The sequence below is a fragment of the Tripterygium wilfordii genome, chromosome 6, assembly GCF_013401445.1.
Source record: "Tripterygium wilfordii isolate XIE 37 chromosome 6, ASM1340144v1, whole genome shotgun sequence".
In the NCBI taxonomy this organism is placed as follows: domain Eukaryota; kingdom Viridiplantae; phylum Streptophyta; class Magnoliopsida; order Celastrales; family Celastraceae; genus Tripterygium; species Tripterygium wilfordii.
The window spans coordinates 9,370,104-9,386,596 of record NC_052237.1 but is presented as its reverse complement, the minus strand read 5'-3'; the positions used below and the strand labels follow the sequence as shown (position 1 = coordinate 9,386,596).

The following is a 16,493-nucleotide window of genomic DNA, read 5'->3' as shown; positions in this document are numbered from 1 at the left end:
CTGGACCGACGTGACACTTTAATCCTTAAATCCAATTATTTTTTTTGCTTAGGTCATGTTTGATATTTGGATGATCAAAATAAAATCTTGTATATCTTTCAAATGACTAAAAATTTACTTAACCCGAGAGAAGTGAATGGAACATGAATAGTAAATGAAAGCACGCATTACAACCAATTGGGTTATAGAATCTTTATGAGGATAACATTGTTTGGACTCGAAAATATTTGTGTTCCGAGTATAACATTATTTTGTGGCTATGCGTTGGGATCTCATGCACTCAGAAGGTTTTATGTTTAATTTTCAATGAGAATAATATATTTGTGATAACACGTCGATTTTGGTCCAATTTATTTTCTATGATGAAAACTTTCCGTGCATGAAGGCCTAACGGTTCGATTTAAGTCTATATGGAGTGTACCAATTACAAAGAATTTGTATAATATCATTATCAATTAAAGAAAGAAAAAAAAGACGCAGCTCTCACTCTGTCTGAATTTCTATCTTACCTACAGTCCCATGTTTGCGTCAAATTCCTGGTCAAGGCAGAAAAAACAGTGAGTCTTTGGAGAATCATGAATAATTTGTAGATCCTGCACCGACAGTTCCTTGTACGTACGTTGAACTTGAGTTACTGATGATTATATGAAAACACTCCTATTTTTTTTTTCCCTTATAAATGGTGTTTGTTTTTGCCAAGAAATATTTTAAGCAGCGGAAAATAAACTATGAAAAAACTTTATAAGCTATGAAAAAAATTATTAAATTTAATTTAAAAGATAAAATAAAAATTACACAAAAAATGACAATTATATAAATTAGTTAGTTATTTTATGATTTTTTAAATCTTTTTTGGTAAATTTCTTTATAAATATTTTCATATAAATATAATTAAATTAATATTTAGAATTTATAATATTATATATAATATTATCTTATTAAAAAATGAAACGAAAAAAAGAAAAAACAAACAAACAAAAATTTTAAATAAGTTTTAATTTGAAACTTTCTTCGCCTTCAATTTGTGCCTTTCTAGGTTATCCCAAACACCTTCAAAATTGGGTATTCTAAATTCATTATTAATGCTTTAAAATTGCTCTACAAAATGTCCATATTTCAGTTGAAGAAGCAAACGACTATAAAAGCTTCATTTCCTAATTAACTTTTTGGGTCACTATTTTCATTAATAAATTAAAAAAGCAATTATAATATGTGGTACTTTAAATTGCAAAAGAGCAATGTTACAAATCCTCAAAAATTGTCTCTTGTTTTAACCCTAAATTCATGTGGCATGTGGAATGCACATTGATTATGAACACAAATGTAGGGTTCTTAAACATCTCCTCTAGTGGAAGGTGACTGGTCATTCCTTCATACCATATCAATTGGGTAGGAAGTTATGAAGTATTTTATATGGTCTAATCCACCCTTAACTAGTATGACGTGTCTTAAAATCATGCAAATGGGTGGCTCAAAGCGAACAATATTGTGCTAGTGAGTTAGGCAAGCATCGGTTTGATATCGAAGCTCGAGGCCTAGGTAATGGTATCTTTGAGGATGTGTATCTTTGAGGAGGATAGGTAATGGTGCAGAAGGTCCTTTAGTGAAAGGTGATTGGTCATTCATTTGTCCCATATCACATGATAAAGTGCTTTATATGGGTCAATCCACTCTTAACTAGCATGATACGTATTAAAATCGTGCGGGTGATAGGCTCATAGCAAATAATATTATGCTAGTGGGTCAAGCCTAATTAATTACCAATATATATGCCAGATAGATAAAAATTAAAATTGGGAGTAAGAAATTGATAGACAAAACCATTTTTCACTTCAAAAACAGTCCATAATTCTGTTTGAAATCTTTAATATTTGTTTTTGCTTTCACACATTTTTATGGAATTTGCTGATTAAAGGAAACCAAGTTGAAAATCCCTGTAACTCTTTTGCTACGCATGAAACTGATCCTCTTTTTAAAGCCATACAAATATCAAAAGCATCTATTCCGATTTATTTTGGAGACCTTTAAGTCTCAAAAGGCGTACCAGTTGTTATAACGCAAAATGTTAGTAATACTTCTTTTTAATGAAATAATTTGGTAGTTGGAACCTAGTATATGCTCACACACAGTCACATTCATACGCATGTCAGGCGAATCCCTAAAACGTTACCACTCGAGTGTTAAATCTATCTGGTGAATCTCTCTGAAGCCATACCATATGTACTTGAAAGATCTTGAGTTCAATTTTTATTGAGAGCGATATCATTGTGATCATATTATATAATCAAAAGATTATATAATAATCTTAATATTTTCAGTACGTTGGAAGTATCTCAAAGTGGGGCCTAAAACATGACATTGCACCGTGCTAGATTAATCAAAAGACTATTAAAAAACACATTTTCAGTACATTGAATTATCTCTTAAGTGGGGGAACCGTGGGGTGATTGGTTCATAAATGATGAGATATATAAGCTTTTGTCTCCAGGTGTGAGACATTGTGGGGCCTACCACTAGAATACCTTACGTTGTCTTTGACTACATATTTGGCAGACATGTTAAGGTTGGACCATCCCTTTGGGTCTACAGCTGGCAGACATGCCTAGTCAGCACCAAAATGGGCTTTGTTGCCGGGCCTTACAGAGCCCGATACGAAATGTGTATTGGACGATAAACCCACTGGATCGAAGTGGGCCTGTACAGAGTCGTGACTCGTGATATTGCTCGGGCAGCTTTAGTTACATCCCGGTTTTAACTAAATACACCGTTTGTTAATAGTAATTCATGAAAACTCAAAAATTTTATAAATACACCCAAATTATATAAATCTGAGACATTTTATAAACACATCTCGTAATCAAATATGCCATTGTCGTTCATATTGTCGTCTATTGGAGTTATTCTCGAGTGGAAACTTGACGAAAACGTGAAATTCAGCCTCATAGTTATCCCATAGTCGGTATTCGAGACCAAAATCGTCCAAAAATGCCTTGTTTGGGATCACTCGGGTCGTCAATTTCCTGCAGCATCTTGACCGAAAAATGGGTGGTATAGAAGTGTCTTGCCACGAGAAGCCCAAAGGTGGTGTCGGTTTCCTCCAATTGTCTGGATTGAACGACTTTTCTCACTGTGACTATAGACTTTTGAACGTGATTTTGATAATTACCGTGGAAGAAACTCATCTGGGTTGGTTGGGTTTAGTTCGTGGTGGCTTGGGCTTTAATTTGGTGATAGTGGTTACCGGATTGGTGCTAGGACGGCGACGACACCATGGTTGGCCACGGGTGCTCATGGGGAACAAGAAAGAGATGGTGAGGGGGTGGGGTGTAAAGATCATATGTCTTCAAAAAAGACAAAATCAAAGCAAAGTCAGCAAGTTGAATCACACTTAATAAAAATCGGGGTGTCACTAAAGCTCCCCTATTGCTCCTCATTACTACTGTTGCAAGTATTGACGGATCCGGGGGCTTACAATTTTTCCGAGTCTGTACTTTGTATCCAAGGCTTGCCCACATTATGTTCCGTTAGATGCGAATTTAATAGTTTGTGGAATTGAAGAGTTGCTCCATCCATAAATCACCGCTTGTGGTCAATTGTGAAGCACGATGAACATTTAACTTTGCTATATTTTGTGAATCTTTTAATGTTCCATGATTCATATTGAAGTGTGTTCAATTACAACTTATTTTATCAAAAAAAAAATCAAGTTTATTTCATTGCATTTTTAGATTACTAACACTAATTAATTATTTGTTAAATTGAAATTACATCAATATTATCGCACATTATGTTGATTGTATACTAATGTCATTAATTTATGATGTACATGTTGATATAAAGGGCAATACTAGTTGAAAATAATAGAGAAACAACTGAAGTGAGGTTAAATGAGTTACGATGACAAAAAGTGTTTGACATGTCAAAAATATAAAATTACAAAATCTACCTAGTACATTACAAAAATCACCTAGAATATTTCATAAACTATAAAATAAACTGAGCTGCGGCAGCGACAGAAGTAGCAAATATCTACTTTGTCTACCACTTCAACTATGGAACCCCGTCAGGACACTTTGCCTAACATCTAAGACATGAGAACCTCTACCGCACCAAGGTGTGTTAGGTAGGTGCCACTCCTTTACATTCAAACTCAACTTGCCTCACGACAATTGATAATTAAACTCAACTCATCAAGCTTAAATAAATCACACCCCACGTCCAAACAGAGCCCGTATGTCACTCCACCTTCGTTGGCGGTTGGCCATAGCATACGTATAACTAGTAAACCTTGTTGCGTAGTTGGCCACAGAAAATCACATCAATGGTGATCTAACGAAACAAACATGTTGTTGTAAAACGGGTTCCCTCACAAATGATCACAGATTATAGAACAATGTAAAGAAGCAATCGAAAAGAGTAAGAAAGAAGGAGAACACAGTATTTAAGAGGTTCAACAACCCAAATATCTTTTGATATAGTTCTGTCGGAATCAGAAAAGTGCAGCACCTAATAATACAACAGAAACTCAATTATTACAACAGAATCTCAATTATTTCTGTGCCTCACTTGATATATAAAATACACCCAAGCCTTGTAAGAACAGAGCAGAAGGCAGAAAACCTCAAAGGAAGAAAAAACAGTGAGATTACTTTGTTATGGAGAACAAGAAGGAATCAGAAACTGCAGGGAAGATCATTAGATGCAAAGGTTCGGATCCAAATCAATCATTAGTTTTTATGAGAACAATTTGTACATGTTATCTGTCTAATTACTCTGTTCCTGAGTTTCTCTGTTACACAAGCAGCTGCAATCTGCAGGAAGCCAAGAGAGCCTCTTGTGATAGAGGAAATTGAAGTAGACCCACCTAAAGCTTGGGAGGTCCGGATCAAAGTTCTCTGCACTTCACTCTGTCACAGCGATGTCACTTTCTGGAAAATGAATCCAGTAAGCTCACGCCTCTCACTTCATACAGAAAACAGAGCACACTACACTTCCTTAAATTCACTAATTCAAATGACTTCTCCAGAGTCCAATTTCAGTTTTCCCTAGAATTTTCGGGCACGAAGCAGTTGGGTATGTCAAAACCACATCAAACCCCCCCTTTTCAACTTATTAACCGATTGGTTTAATGGTTCTGATAATTGTTTTTTTTTCCCCTCAATGGAGTCAAGTGTTGTGGAGAGTGTTGGAGAGAATGTGGAAGGAATTGAAGGAGGAGACTTGGTGTTGCCAGTGTTTGCTCCAAATTGTGAAGAATGCAGGGATTGCAAGTCTAGCAAGAGCAATATGTGCACCAAGTTCAAGACCAAATTCATCGACATGCCTCGAGATGGAACCAGCAGGTTCAGGGACAAGGATGGGGAGGTTGTGCACCATTTCTTATCCGTCTCGAGTTTTACGGAGTATACGGTGGTGGATGTTGCTCATCTGGTCAAGATCAGCGCTGAGATTCCTGTTGATAAGGCTTGCTTGCTTGGTTGCGGTGTCTCAACAGGTAGCCTAGTTGTTTATTCGTTCAAAGCATTGCTGTCTATGAGTTGTCTGGTCTACAACCATTCAAATAAATAGTCAATCATCATATAATAATTAGCAGAAGCCGTCCATATGGAAAAACAATTCTCATAGAAACCATAACATCCGTGACTTGTGAAAAACAAGGATTATTTTTTTAAGTCTTAAGATCTCTAGGTGGATTTGGTAATCAAGAAATATTGGTAGTGGTTTTATGACTAGGCATGAAACAAAATGATGTTACGTAATCAAGTGATGATTTTTTCTCATTATTTTTTTTATATGAACTCAAAAACATTTTGAGTTTGATTTTCATTTAAGAATAATGTTTTTGTGGCCCAATATTAAATTTTGATCAAACTGATTGTATCGTAAAAAAATTATCTTTGTGTTAGTATAATATCAAATTTCCATTTATCCATTAAAAAAAGAGTATTTGATGCAGGGGCGGACCCACGTGCCCCCCTGGAATTTGAAAAAAAAATACATTATCTATATATATATATATATATATATATATAATAGTTGACACACATGACATGAAACGCTTCTAGTCCGGTGATAACTGCGACTCGAATCTTTAAAGCAGCAGACATTAGGTTTTTTTAAAAAAATTTGCCTGATCTCATTTATGCATGTTTGTCTTCATTTATACATCATCCAATAAGAAGTTAACAAATGGATTTCTTATTAAATATATTCATCTAAAATACTAAAATTTATCTTCTTTTTTTTATTTGTCTTCATTGATGACGTCGTCTAATAAGAAGCTAATAAAGATTGTTATTTCTTCAATTTATTCGTCTAAATATTGCAACTACATTCATTTTTGAAGTATCTCTTTGGTTGTGCATGTCTTTTTCTTTTCTTCATATCTTATTATTCTTTTAATGAAAGTGGGTGCATGGTGTATGAGTCATAAATCCACGTGGGTGCAGGGATAGGAGCGGCTTGGAAGGTGGCAGACGTGGAAGAGGGATCCACAGTCGCAATATTTGGGCTTGGAGCTGTTGGACTTGCGGTACTAATTGTTAGAGTTATAACAATTTACTCGCAAAACAAAACCGAACGGTTAACTGATCGAATTGGAGTTAATTCAAAATTTCAATTTGTTGATTTCAGGTTGCAGAAGGAGCGAGGCAACGCAGAGCATCGAAGATCATAGGAATTGATTTGAATCCCGACAAGTTTGAGATAGCCAAAGAATTTGGAGTCACCGATTTCATCAATCCGACAATATGTGTCGACAAACCAATCAGCGAGGTGATTAAGGAAATGACCGATGGAGGCGTCGATTATTGCTTCGAGTGTATTGGATTAGCATCAATGATGCAGGTTGCTTTCACTAGTACCCGAAAGGTTAGCTCGATAGATCGGCAGGTTTATATGAGTTAATTTAGTTCAATAGTGCTAGACTTCTCATCACATGCACTTTAATTTTCGTCCATATACCTGTTGTTGAGATGTTTATCCTTTTCGAATTTAGTTGTCTATTGACCTTTGTCTAGATCTCCGTGTTACATTATTGTCTTAATTTCAACAGGGCTGGGGCAAGACAGTGATACTAGGACTGGAGATGCATGGATCGCCTTTGTCTTTGAACTGCTATGATATGCTTAATGGCAGAAGCTTGAGTGGCTCATTGTTTGGAGGCATCAAGCCTAGATCTGATATTCCACTCATCGCCAACAAATACCTAGAAAAGGTGATTAAAGTTGTTAAATATATGTCTTAAAAATTAACCCAGAGCACTAAGCCCCTTCTCCACTTGGTAGGTCGTCCAGCAATACCATCAAGCTTGACACCTGTTGAGGCTTGTGATCCTGCCCACTTGATGTTATAGTTTCCCCTTAAGAGGCTCACGTCCTCGTGAGTCCCACATCTTAAACTATGGGGCCTTGCTTCGATATAAACTGTAAGAGCCCGTCCCTCCCCAGTCCTGGTGAATATTGTCTGTTTTGGGCTAGCTCGCACTAGCCCCCACAAAATTTTGTTTTTGGACCCTTTGGCCTAGAAAACATGTTCAGTTAGGAGATTTGAACTATTATTATGTAGTTCATTTCTTCCCATGCTCTATGCATGATTTAGAGCATCGAACCCTTACATCACTGGGTAGCTCACCCAACACTACCAAGTTTGACACTGTAGAGTATTGTGACCTCGCCCACTCGAGTCAAGTGGCACACCATATATGCAGTCGTTATTAAAATTAGTGAATGACATATATCATTTTTCTTTATGATGGTAACAGGAGCTTTGTTTGGACAAGTTCATAACACATGAAGTAAGCTTCCATGAGATCAACAAAGCTTTTGACCTACTCATTGAAGGGAAAAGCCTTCGTTGCATCATATGGATGGATAAATAGTCGGATTGTGGACAAATGCACAAAGCTAATGATCATCAATAAAGCTGTTCGATTGTTTCACCACTTCAGAAAACCAATTCCACCAGTAAAATACATGTGCCTTTTAAGGACTCGGTGGCTTTCTAGCCTGACTACAGGCCGTGTGCTAACTGCTGTTTTTTGGGTTGGCTTGCTTTGGTTTTATTTTGTTTAGGTTTTGGGTTTGCATTGTATGTGGGTCTTCAACCTCTGGGTTGGGATTTGTTTCCACTTTTGGGCAAGCTCCTTATTTGTCCTTTGATTGTCCTTTAACTTTGATGTTGGTTACGTTCTCGTATTTGTTTGTCCTTTGACTTTGATTGTTGGTTAAGCTTACAAGTGTCAAAGAATTGTAACCCAACTGACGGGTATGTAAGCAAAGCTTCAACTATTCTCATATAAATGATGTGTTTTCTAGATTTAAGTACTTCAAAGAATGCCTAGGACAACCTAGGAAAACAAATACGTGCGTACCTTTGTCCAACAGCATACTATCACTTTAATGTAGATCGTCTCCAAAATCTTAACTGTTAGAGTTGAGCCACTTTTAGCATAGGTGGTAGTTCCTTATCAAGCTACCTTCTTGAAAGTTGGAGAGATTCAAGACAACATCATCATAACTAATGAAGTTTTTAACCAAATGAAGAAGAAAAGAGGCACAGAAGGCTCTATGGTTATGAAGCTAGACATGGAGAAAACGGGATGGGGGGCGTTGTAGTTATATTTGCTGCAGTTGGTTGTAGTTTTTTAATCTCAGTCATCCATCAAATTTGATGGTTGAGATCAATTACAGCTCATCAACATTAATTTTGGGTTTATTAGTCAATTGTCCAATAGGAATCTAGGTAGATTCCACGTTTTTTTAAAAAAAAAGAGAAGAAATTTTCGTGAGAAAGAAGGAGCGGTTATAGCTAGGGCAAAATTGTAATTAGCTTAGTATATGTACTTAAAAAGTTGGCAAAATCTTTTTTGGCGAACCTAGATGTCCATAAATCATAAATTGATATCGGTTTGAAATTTTCCCTAAAGCAGCATTGGGAGTGTCAGCTGCAAGCATGAAGAAAGCCTAATCGGCCTAGCACATTGCTCAATCAATCCTATTTAGTGGCGTGGATTTGGAGAAAAATGAGGGCAGAAGTAAAAAAGAAAGTAAAGTTGTCCTCAAAAAGTCGACGTGGTATGCAATAGGGCTGCTAAATGACCCAAGTAAATTGGTCCCAATATAGCCCAAGTCGATGTGGCAATCCCAATCAGCATGTCAACAATGCAATTTTGAAATATTCAATTTGAAAAGAAGCTCGAAAATCAAGGAGAGCATTTAATGGTCACAACCACTTCTTACATTGAAAATGTAACCCCCAAACCCATTTGTTTCTCTTTCGTTTGCAGTGTACGAAGCTTTTCCTCTCGTTTCTTGTGTTCTTCATCACCGATTATGTTAATGGAGATGATCAGAGTGGTTTCCCTTGTTTGGAGGTGACGGTGTAGCTGAAAAGCAGTGTAATGAAAAGAAAAATTTCAAGGTAATGTGTTATATTTAGTGATAAGCTGAAGATATTGATGGCTCTGCATCGTTGATAACGTTGGTGTGGATTAATGGATTGGTTTTTTATACGTATATGTTTTTTAGCTGAAAATAAGGGTAACGACGAAAAAAATTCAAAGTCATTCCTTCTACACACCTGTTTCGACTTTCTTTGCATTACTTGTTGTGTTAGGGATTTTTGGGGGTACCTACAACCATCTGGGTTTCTCCAGTGAATTTTATGCGTTGTATTGTTAATATGGGTAGGGTTTTTCAAGGGAACTCACACCGAGCTGAGTTTCTCTACCAATTTTAATTGCGTTGCATTGTTTACTTGTGTAGGTTTGTTGAACATTTGTGCATGACCCCTTTTTTGAACCATTGCGTTGCTTCGTTACTTCATTGCATTATTTTTCATGGTAGGTTTTCTTGTCTGATTCAGAACCAGTGACTTTTATTGCACTGCATTGTTTATTTGGCTAGGTTTTTTAGGTTTCTCACACCCATCTAAGCATGTCCACCAATTTTTTGTCCATTGCATTGTTTAATTAGTTAGGCTTTTTGACTGATTTGACACACATTTGATATTGACACCTTAATTTGTCCATTGCATTGCTTCTTTTGTTAATTGCATTGTTTTACAACCCCACATTGCATTGCATGGAAATGTTTAGGGATTTCTTAGGTGGTTCACACCAAGCTGAGCTTTTCTAGTGAAAAATATTGTACTGCATTGTTTATTCAGAGAGGGTTTTTTTAGGGAACTCACACCCATCTAAGCATGTCCACCAATTTTTGGTCCATTGCATTGTTTAATTAGTTAGGCTTCTCGACTGATTTGGCACACATTTGATATTGACACCTTTATTGGTCCATTACATTGCTTCTTTTGTTAATTGCATTGTTTTACAGACCCATTTCAAGCACATTGCATTGCATGGAAATGTTTAGGGATTTTTTAGGTGGCTCATATGAAGCTGAGCTTTTCTAGTGACTTTTATTGCACTGCATTGTTTATTTGACGAGGGTTTTTTTAGGGAACTCACACCCATCTAAGCATGTCCACCAATTTTTGATACATTGCATTGGTTGTTTTGTTAATTGAATTGTTTTCCATAGATTGCATTGTAGTTTGTGTTAGTTCCCTAACAAAGGCTTTTTTAAATGTGGATTGCATTGTTTCAAAAGACAATGTCATCTTATTCACATCTCATTTTTACAGGTATGTCAAATAAAAAATGGTAAAAGATTACCCGTTTCAGTACAAATCAAATCTTGGGGCAATAACATCGGAACTTAAGAATTTGTTTTTGCGGAGGGAGCATAATGCTTTGTTTAAATATTTATTGACCTAATGCTTTGTTTTCTTTAACATTTTAAGTACTACGATTCCATATTCCCAATCGGGGGCTCATCAAAGCTAGAAGCATCCTTCTCAACAGTGAGGGACGCACCCCAACAACCAACAACATCGTTAGTTTTCCAATAAATTCTAACACATTGATCTTAAATGCAATTTATTAATTATCTTATAGATGTCCATGTCTTGTTTTTTGTTTCTGAAACAGTGTCGATTGTGGTATCATTGCCATGCTCATAATGGAGTGCATATTCACCAACAAACCAATCCCGACGACTTTGAAAGAGGAAGATATTCGTAGGTTTAGGGCGCATGTTCTTCATTTGCTTCTCAATGACAAATGCAATGCATGAGGATCATAGTGTAAATTATTGTTTTTGCTACTATGGTTGAAGTATTAATTTTGTATGTGACTCGTCAAAACAATGCAATGATATTTTGCTGGGTTGCATTTATTTCTTTTCATTATATGATTGTAGTCTTACCAAGGTTAATCAGTTGTCTTGTTCCACACCCATTAGAGCAATGTCCCAAATTTACTTCCATTGTATTGTTTTTTTGGTTGATAGTTTGGCCACCTAGTGTATGTAAGACTCCATTACATGTTCCATTGCATTGGTTGATAGTTCGTCCATTGCTTTGTTTTGTGTAAAAGCATTTATTGTTTAGTCTAGTCCAGGCCCTCATATAACATAATGAAGGCATATCTAAAGTGGGCGTGGTTGTAAATTAGGCCATAAAACCCAACTTAAAAAATCAATGCAATGGATCAATGCACTGGACAAACTCAATTGGATATGACTTACCTAAAAACTCCCTAAACCCATAAACAATGCAATGAAAACGAAATTGGATCTAATCTCAAATGAGGGTCCATTAGACCCTAAACCATTTCCCACATAACAATGCAATGTTGGAAATTGTTCCTTCACAGCTGTGAAGGAACTCAAAACCCCCTAATCAATGAAGCAATGCAATGGACCAACAGTTGGTGCTAATCTCATACGAGTGTGCAATCGGACCATAACCCATTAACTATAAAACAATGGAATGCCACCAATTGTTCCTTCACAATTGGGTGTGGCTTTCATAAAGAATCCTCAATTAAGTAATGAAATGGACAAAAAATGTGAGCTAATCTCCAATGAATTTACTTGCAGACAACAAACAATTAACTAAAAAACAATGCAATGCATCACATTGTTCATTCACAGCATAATCACTATATAAATAGTCTCATTCGCCAACATAATACATATATAAACTACAACATCTCCTCAGAACATGAAGCTTGACCCATCCACCTGACTTGCGTCCTACACATCAAATAGGCCAAATAAATAAAAGGTTAAAAAGTTATAGATTACATTGAAATAAAATAATTGCCATTAAGAATGCCAGAAAAGGTTGCCATGCTTCCACTTGTTCCTGTTGATGCTGGCAACACTTCATTACTACTTTTGCTGTTCCTAGCAGATCTCTTGAAAATTCTTTTTTTCCTCACAGATGGAGGACGTCCTTTGCCTCTTGTAATCAACGGATTCATCGAAAACAGAGTCTTCCACACCTTGAACGCTCTCATCTGAACTAGATATATCATTGTGCATGCACATGTTCGATCCCTCAATTTGCAAGTCCTCCCACCCTCGATTTGCCTCATCATGCCTTTCTATTTCTTGTCCAAATCAATTCTCATACCCCTGCAATTAATTGGTAAAACAAACAATGTTATTCATGCGAAATATGAAACAAAGAAGCAATGCAATAGAACTCAATGGACAAACTGACAACTATCAAAAAACATACAATGCAATACAAACCGCATAAAATAAACAACTCCCAAACACAAAGTGTATCAACTCAGTCAAGAAACCTCCCTAATTAAACAATGCAATACACGTTAAAATTGTGGTCAACCTCAAAGCTGACTAAAGAAGCTAATAAATCCATAAACAAAACAATGCAATGCAAACCACATAAAATAAACAATTCAAAGTACCAAATGAGGAGGCAGTCTCATATGGGTGGTAGTTCCCTCGAAAATCCCTAGACAAAGAAACAATGCAATCAATGAAAGTCACTATACAAACTCACCTTGGTGTGAACCACCTGCGGTATGTTGAGACAAAACAATGCAAAGTTTGTGGGATTGAACATATACTGCAAAGACGAAACCCATGCAACCTGCAACTGTGGCCCTCCAGCTGCAAACCAAGTTCTCTAGCTATGTCTTCTCATTTAGCTAGTGAAAGAAATCAGTTGGGGAGAAACTAGGTTAGGGAAAAATTACAGAGTATGAGAGAGAAACTAGGTTAGGGAAAAATGAAAAATCAAAAACAGTTCTAAAAGGGAGAAGAGGGAGCCGTACGCAATAGAAGCGGCAAAACAATTGAGACGGACTCATTTATCTAGGTATGTCCATGTTGGCGTGATGACTAGTCCATCCACCTCAACGTCACATCAGTTTGGGATTTGTTGGGCTAGAATAACTTGGGCCATTTAACATTTTCCGGTATGCAATGGTGGAATCTTGCTTTACATATGTGGTAAAATAGTCAATGACTATTCTGATATCAATAATAATAGACATTCCAACAGTTGATATCCAACTACAAAGAATATCACGTACATCATATGTGACATGTGAAACTCACATATGAATATGATGCACATAAAATCTTGTGGATAAGAAGTAGCTCGGATAAGAAGTGTAGGATACCAGCTTTTAGAATCCCTATCGTTACTAATATATATTAACCACGTGGGGCCGTGCCTTCGTGTAGCCGCCTTCTTTTTTTTTTTTCCCCTCCTGTGTTTCGTTACGTTCTTTGGAAGACTCGAGCAGATCGATAGCTTACTCATCCATCAATGGCGATAGCTAAAGCTGATACCCCAAGCCTCGCTGAGGTACCAATTTCGCTCTCTTCTTTCAATACCGTCGTAATTTGACAACTTTTGTATTACCTGAACCACGGGTGAATGATTGGTTTGTTTAGGACTTGTTTTCTCGGGAACGGCTTTGATTTGAATGGATTCTTCGGATTGTGATGCTGGAATGATATGCATACAAGGAATTGATTATGGTCTTGATTAATTTATGAAAATAATGTCAGGACGAAAGCAAATAACTGATTCGGTTCTGGTTCTGATTGTTCTTAGAAGAGTTGAATACGTGGGCTTTTCCTCACATGGGTAGGAACTACGAAGGTTGTCCCATTAGAAAATCGAGTTGGAAAGAGAAACAGGGATTCTTTGATCGGACCAAATCTCCATTGCTAGATTTATCTGAAAATCGGTTCAGTCCCCTCATGGGCGTTCATGTCAGTGTCACATCTTCAATGTAGACTAAGAAATTTTCTTTTTAATTTGGAAATTTCAGAATAATGTATGACAGTTAATGTGCAATGGATGCAAAGTAAAAAGCTCGTTGAAAATGTTAAAAACATAAAGAGAATACGGAGATAGAAGATGAAGAAGAGAAAGAGGGAAAGGCTAGACCGCAGAACAAATTTTAGTCCTTGTGTAAATTATTCGCTCAGAATTTGAATTATCACTCTTTTTAAACCTAGCACCCAAGGGATAACAAGTACCAGACCTTCAATTTATCAATGTTTTTTGCCAGCCTATCTGTTTTTATGTGTAATCTAAAGTACATTTCTGTTTGTATTATGATGTTAAGTACATTTGTGTTTATGTTCAGTCGGAGACCATTCAGCTGCAGACAGCACCAGGAGATTTTCGTTTCCCAACTACTAATCAAACGAGGCACTGCTTTACCCGATATATTGAGTATCACCGGTAAGTAAAGCATCAATTATGGTTCTTTTTTTTTTTATAATTTTTTCTCAAGTTATGTATCAGGATTAATGTACAGTAGCTGTTTTAGGATTGAAAGAATGATTTACTTTGATATTTCGCAGCTGCATAGCTGCTAAGGAAGAAGGTGCTCCAGAGTGTCAGAAATTTGCAAAATATTACCGATCTCTGTGTCCTGATGAGTGGGTAAGTGTGTTTCAATTTCATTGTGTATCCTAAGAAAAAGGCATTCATTTATTCTGAATGAGGTTTACATGGACTGTTCAGAAAGTTTGTGAAAATTATACAAGTATTATTGTTCAATTGTCTTGCTCATAGTACTATAAGCTGGCCTCAAGTATCAAACTTCCTATTGTGGAAGCTATACTGTTAAGTGTTACTTGACTAATTTTAAGTATATTGTGTTGCTTCGATAATGTTAAGTCAGTGTTTATTGAGGCATGGCTTGTTCTTAAAAGTTTATGGGATGTAAATTCCAACTGGGGGTCACAGGAGTCTACGAAAACAGTTACCATGATGAAAAAATATTACTTAATTATCAATTATAGATCTAAAAGGTGATCCAAAATATATTGGTACTTGAAATTAATAAAATGAAATTGTTCTCTCTTTGGTGAGATAATTGGCCCAATGTGGTTGATTAGATGGTTTATCAACCTGTAAACTCATGGAACTTTTTTTCCCCTTTTTTCGTTGACGTTTGTTGAATCATAAAAATATAAATCAACCGGAAGAAGATATTTTTCTTAGTTAACGAGAATATAATTATAATCCAGGAAATAATTTCTTGTCATATTCCCCATATTTTGTTCAGTCTTAATTCGACACCTTATATTCCATAGGCATCCCCTACATTCTTATTCCCTCCATTTTCTTGGAATTTTATGTCTAAGGGTTTAGTGATGGCCATGCCAGCAAATTTGAATTTTAAATAAAAGAGACACAGAAGTGTTCAAATATTTACACAGTGGAATTGCAAGTGATTGGAGTGAAAAAAAAACTGTATGATATTAGAATCCCCTTCTATTATGGCTTCGATTACTTGCTAGGGTCCGTTTTTATTCTGGTGGCATACGTGCAAACATGCTGTTGATTAAGTGCTGCTGCATGTTGAAAGAGCTGCTTTGGCAAAGCCCAATGCTCTGTATGACCCTCTTTTACTCTACATTTTTTCTCATTCTTTTGAAAGAAAAAGTACTGGACATCAGTTAAAAATAATTTTAACAATGAAGTTCGGTTGAGACTTGAGAGATTAACATTGGATTTGACTGTCCCAAGAATCTGGGGATAAAGTTGACTTTAAATGTATTATTACTAAAATTTTGTTTGAACTCTTCATAGATTTTGTTTCCTTTTTTATCTAGTTCCCCTGGAATTAGTATCTGAAGAAACTGTTTCTTCACTGAATCGTTTGCATTCTATGGTCTCAAAATAATTTATAACGTACTGTACATTTAATTTTTCATGGTAGAATCTGCTGAACTTTACATTATCTTCTGTGAGATGGCCTTTTGCCATTGCTTTTCTTTCTTTTTGTTGCCAAGGTAACTTTGGCATTACCAAATTGTTTGCAGGTCGAGCGATGGGATGAGCAGAGGGCAAATGGCATCTTTCCTGGTCCTCTGTAGACAGCATCTGTCTTGGCAAATGGTTTGGTTGCTGCTGTTATTGCTCTGAAATAAACAGATGAATTTCTTCAATATGAAGTGATTTTTTTTTAAACATTACATATGGATGGGAAGTGTATTCTTAAGGATGTGGAATATTCATTGGTGATTTGGTATAAATAAATGACTTTGGCTTGTGTTTTAGAACCATTTGTGTCTGATATGTTACTCATAAGACCTTCATTTGGCTTGTACTGGACATCAGTTACAAGCAACTTTTGCCTACAA

General features: G+C 36.2%; 2 protein-coding genes across 3 annotated transcripts; both read left to right on the top strand.

Moving 5' to 3' along the window:
• Positions 1-4,511: 4,511 nt before the first annotated feature.
• On the top strand, positions 4,512-8,314 carry LOC119999615 (alcohol dehydrogenase-like 1). 2 transcript variants are annotated; one of them, XM_038847287.1, is made up of 8 exons: positions 4,512-4,707; positions 4,805-4,944; positions 5,027-5,073; positions 5,172-5,494; positions 6,450-6,532; positions 6,634-6,870; positions 7,055-7,216; positions 7,763-8,314. In XM_038847287.1, exons 1-8 carry the CDS (start codon positions 4,656-4,658, stop codon positions 7,877-7,879), a joined length of 1,161 nt encoding a protein of 386 aa, XP_038703215.1. In that variant the 5' UTR covers positions 4,512-4,655; the 3' UTR covers positions 7,880-8,314. The 2 variants fall into 2 exon arrangements, with proteins under 2 accessions (XP_038703215.1, XP_038703216.1); XM_038847288.1 differs by having other exon boundaries at positions 4,555-4,707; positions 4,818-4,944.
• Positions 8,315-13,534: 5,220 nt separating this feature from the next.
• On the top strand, positions 13,535-16,412 carry LOC120000791 (cytochrome c oxidase subunit 6b-3-like). Its single transcript, XM_038848924.1, has 4 exons — positions 13,535-13,689; positions 14,483-14,580; positions 14,703-14,784; positions 16,173-16,412. Exons 1-4 carry the CDS (start codon positions 13,651-13,653, stop codon positions 16,224-16,226), a joined length of 273 nt encoding a protein of 90 aa, XP_038704852.1. The 5' UTR covers positions 13,535-13,650; the 3' UTR covers positions 16,227-16,412.
• Positions 16,413-16,493: the final 81 nt, after the last annotated feature.